This window comes from Typha angustifolia, chromosome 9 (assembly GCF_048772165.1).
Source record: "Typha angustifolia cultivar Huaian chromosome 9, ASM4877216v1, whole genome shotgun sequence".
Lineage (NCBI taxonomy): Eukaryota > Viridiplantae > Streptophyta > Magnoliopsida > Poales > Typhaceae > Typha > Typha angustifolia.
The window spans coordinates 10,206,325-10,209,109 of NC_133247.1; the positions used below are offsets into that span (position 1 = coordinate 10,206,325).

Below are 2,785 nucleotides of genomic sequence, written 5' to 3' on the forward strand. Positions count from 1 at the left end.
TATATATAAAAATCTCTTTAATTTAATCTTTCAGCGGTTAAGACAAAAAAACATTCGACGTTAATAGCGCTAGCTAACGCTGAACTGATTAGTTTTTTTTATTCACCATAGACTGATCAATTCAAGAATGAGTTTGAAATCCTATTTGATAATAAGTTATAAGCAGCAGTCTATTTCAAATAATAAAAAAAAGGGGTCTAATTGGGTCAAAAACAGGGATAATTTGGTTGTCTTCCTTACCTGCCTCTGAAAATCTCTCTGTTTCCTGATTCTATTCTATTGGGGCACATCTGGCCTACAACATACCACAAAAGCCCCCATCCCATCCTATGCTACGGATGAAAAATAAATAAATAAAGTATATGGTGGTTCCTGTCCGGCTCCACTGCTCCTCTCGATTCCTTCCAAAAGAAAAGAAAAGAAAACCACCCCCTTTCCCTAATTACTCCTCTTTCCTCTCACCTTTAAGCAAAACCCAACCTTAGATTATAATCTTAATCCAAACCCCTCCCCACCTTTCACGAGTTAGTAATGACAAACTTATGATTAAAAAAGAGGCCTCCAGGTCAAAGCCTACACAAGTCCAAGCAGACCCTTCCAAGAAGTGGGATATTATATTAACTCCTTGCTAGTGGCCGACATCCTGTTTGGAATCCTTGCTTCTCTCTCACATGCAAACAAAACATCTGATCTTCCCTTGCTCTTTTTCCCTCCAATTTGCCTTTCCTTTTCCCAATTCTTGTTATTATGTTAGCATTTGTAACTTGTAAGAGAGAGAGAGAGAGAGGTATATATATATAACTGCTCATAAATAGATTGGGATTGTATTGATGAGATTGAGAAGTGAAAACAGTGGGCATTGATGATGATAACTTGATATGACAAGAGCTAGGAGGAACAGTTGGAGAAAGTTATACAATGGGGGCTAATTCTATATCTCTTCTCCACTCTCGGCGACGACGCTGCAGTTGGGTCTCTTGAGCGGTGGAAGCTGCCATTCTCCACTGCTGGAGGAGCTCTCGCAGCTGAGGCAAGAACCGATCACCCCACTTGGGCTAGATGGTGATGAGGAGGAGTTGGAGGAGGAGGAGGAGTAATAGTACAAGGGAGAGATGAAATGCTTTCGCTTTGAACCAACAGCAGCATTGCCCATGTACTCGACGACGATCTGATAGCATTCTTCCACTTTCTCCTGCAAGATTTCTCCTCCAATTAGTCCAACCAAACATTAGCTCACAGGAAGAACTTTAATCAAATCGATTGAGAAGTGGAATAAAAAGGGAACCTTGTGAACATTGAGGAGGGTGAGGAGTTGGTGGCTTTCATCACACTCCGTCGTCGTGTAGAGTAGCAGGGCAGCAGCCCAAACCGATGCTGAGTAACGAACCCATCTCAAATCTACAGCAAATAAAGTTGATGAATCTAAGACATGGGCCCATATAAAAGATTGCAAATATAAGGATTTGGGAACCCACCAGCCAAAATGGAGAGCAGAATGCTCTCACACCACTGGAGACGATCCGAGGAGGAACAGAGCAATGGGTGGATGAAGGAGAGAGGGGTGACTGGATTCAACCTCCAACCAAGTGTGGTAAGCACCAGAAGCTCCATTCGACGAACAGTTTTCGATTCAAACACGTGGCCCACCTCGTCGACCGGCACCTGGAGGTCGAGGAGGAGAGGGACGCGTGTCTCCTCCACCTTGGCCGCGAGGGAGAGGCAGGCCACGGCGGCGAACCGACCCATCCACGGCTTGTCGCTGCGTACCCGCAGCGCGCCGCCGCCGTGGAGGAAGCAACGGTCGAGATAGTTCACGGCCAGGAGGACCGTGAGAGCCGAGAAGCCATGGTGCGCCGCCACGTGCTGGACCCAGTCTACCGCCGCCTTCCTCGCGGAGTAAAGATAAGGATGGTGGTTGTCGAAGCCGTCGTCTCCTTCCCGGAGCTCGGGGTGGGTTTGGGACTCTTTGGCGGTGAGGGAGGCGAAGAGCTCAAGCAAGTCATCTTCTTTACTGGGTTGGGTTTGGAAATCTTGGTCTTGGGGTTGGTCGAGTTCCAAGTGCTCTTCTTGGCAGTAGAGAGGGTCGAGGAGGGAGGAGAGCGCCATGTCCTTCTTGGGTTTTGCTCATGATACGAAAGGGTTGTAATGGTGGTAGAGTTGATGGGAGAAACGTGAAGAGGAGGAAGAGAGGGAGTCGACTCCCTTCATCTTGGTCTCTGTCTCCCTCTCTCGCTGTCAACCTTTTATCTTTCTCCGCTTCTCTCTCTCGCTCTCTCTCTCCCTTCCTCCCTCCCTCCCTCCCTCTATGTAGTGTTTTTTATTTGACATTTTTGCAAATAACCACCTAAAGATTTATTGCGAGAAACCCCCTCCTCTTTAAACATTTGCAAATCCACTCTTCTTTTATGGATCCATGTTTGCGAATTGGCTCATTTTATTTTAAATTTCTATGTACTTTTGAGCTCTTTTCAAAAGTTATTTATGCAAAACCTAGTTTATTCCTGATTCAAACCTGTTTGAAGCTTGAATATAATCAAACTCAAATGAGTCTTTTTATATATAAAACTTGGCTTAAATTTAATTTCGAATTTAAAGCAATGAATCAAACCCTGCTCATTTTATGGCATCAATTAAGAATTTGTTCTCATGTTTAAATCCTTAAAAAAAATATTAAAAAGTTTAAATATACAGCCCCATCATAGGATGCCAAATAGTAGACAAACTTTTCCTTAAAAATAAAATAAAATAATGAGTATTTGAAGAGAATCTTTGCTTTTTTATTAAT

At 43.8% G+C, this 2,785-nt stretch overlaps 1 protein-coding gene across 1 annotated transcript; it reads right to left on the reverse strand.

Moving 5' to 3' along the window:
• Window positions 1–812: 812 nt before the first annotated feature.
• On the reverse strand, window positions 813–2,253 carry LOC140767433 (cyclin-D3-2-like). The gene is made up of 3 exons (XM_073107335.1): window positions 1,476–2,253; window positions 1,286–1,398; window positions 813–1,192 (listed from the first exon to the last, which is right to left on the reverse strand). The coding sequence occupies exons 1-3, from the start codon at window positions 2,104–2,106 to the stop codon at window positions 932–934; spliced, it is 1,005 nt and encodes a 334-aa protein (XP_072963436.1). The 5' UTR covers window positions 2,107–2,253; the 3' UTR covers window positions 813–931.
• Window positions 2,254–2,785: the final 532 nt, after the last annotated feature.

What these genes read in the sequence shown, in the direction of transcription:
- LOC140767433 (XM_073107335.1), bottom strand. Translation starts at nt 2,106, where the DNA reads ATGGCGCTCTCCTCCCTCCTCGACCCTCTCTACTGCCAAGAAGAGCAC. An exon ending in TCTGCTCTCCATTTTGGCTG is followed by an intron (nt 1,399 to 1,475) that starts GTGGGTTCCCAA and finishes TATTTGCTGTAG; the next exon opens with ATTTGAGATGGGTTCGTTAC. An exon ending in CCCTCCTCAATGTTCACAAG is followed by an intron (nt 1,193 to 1,285) that starts GTTCCCTTTTTA and finishes GAAATCTTGCAG; the next exon opens with GAGAAAGTGGAAGAATGCTA.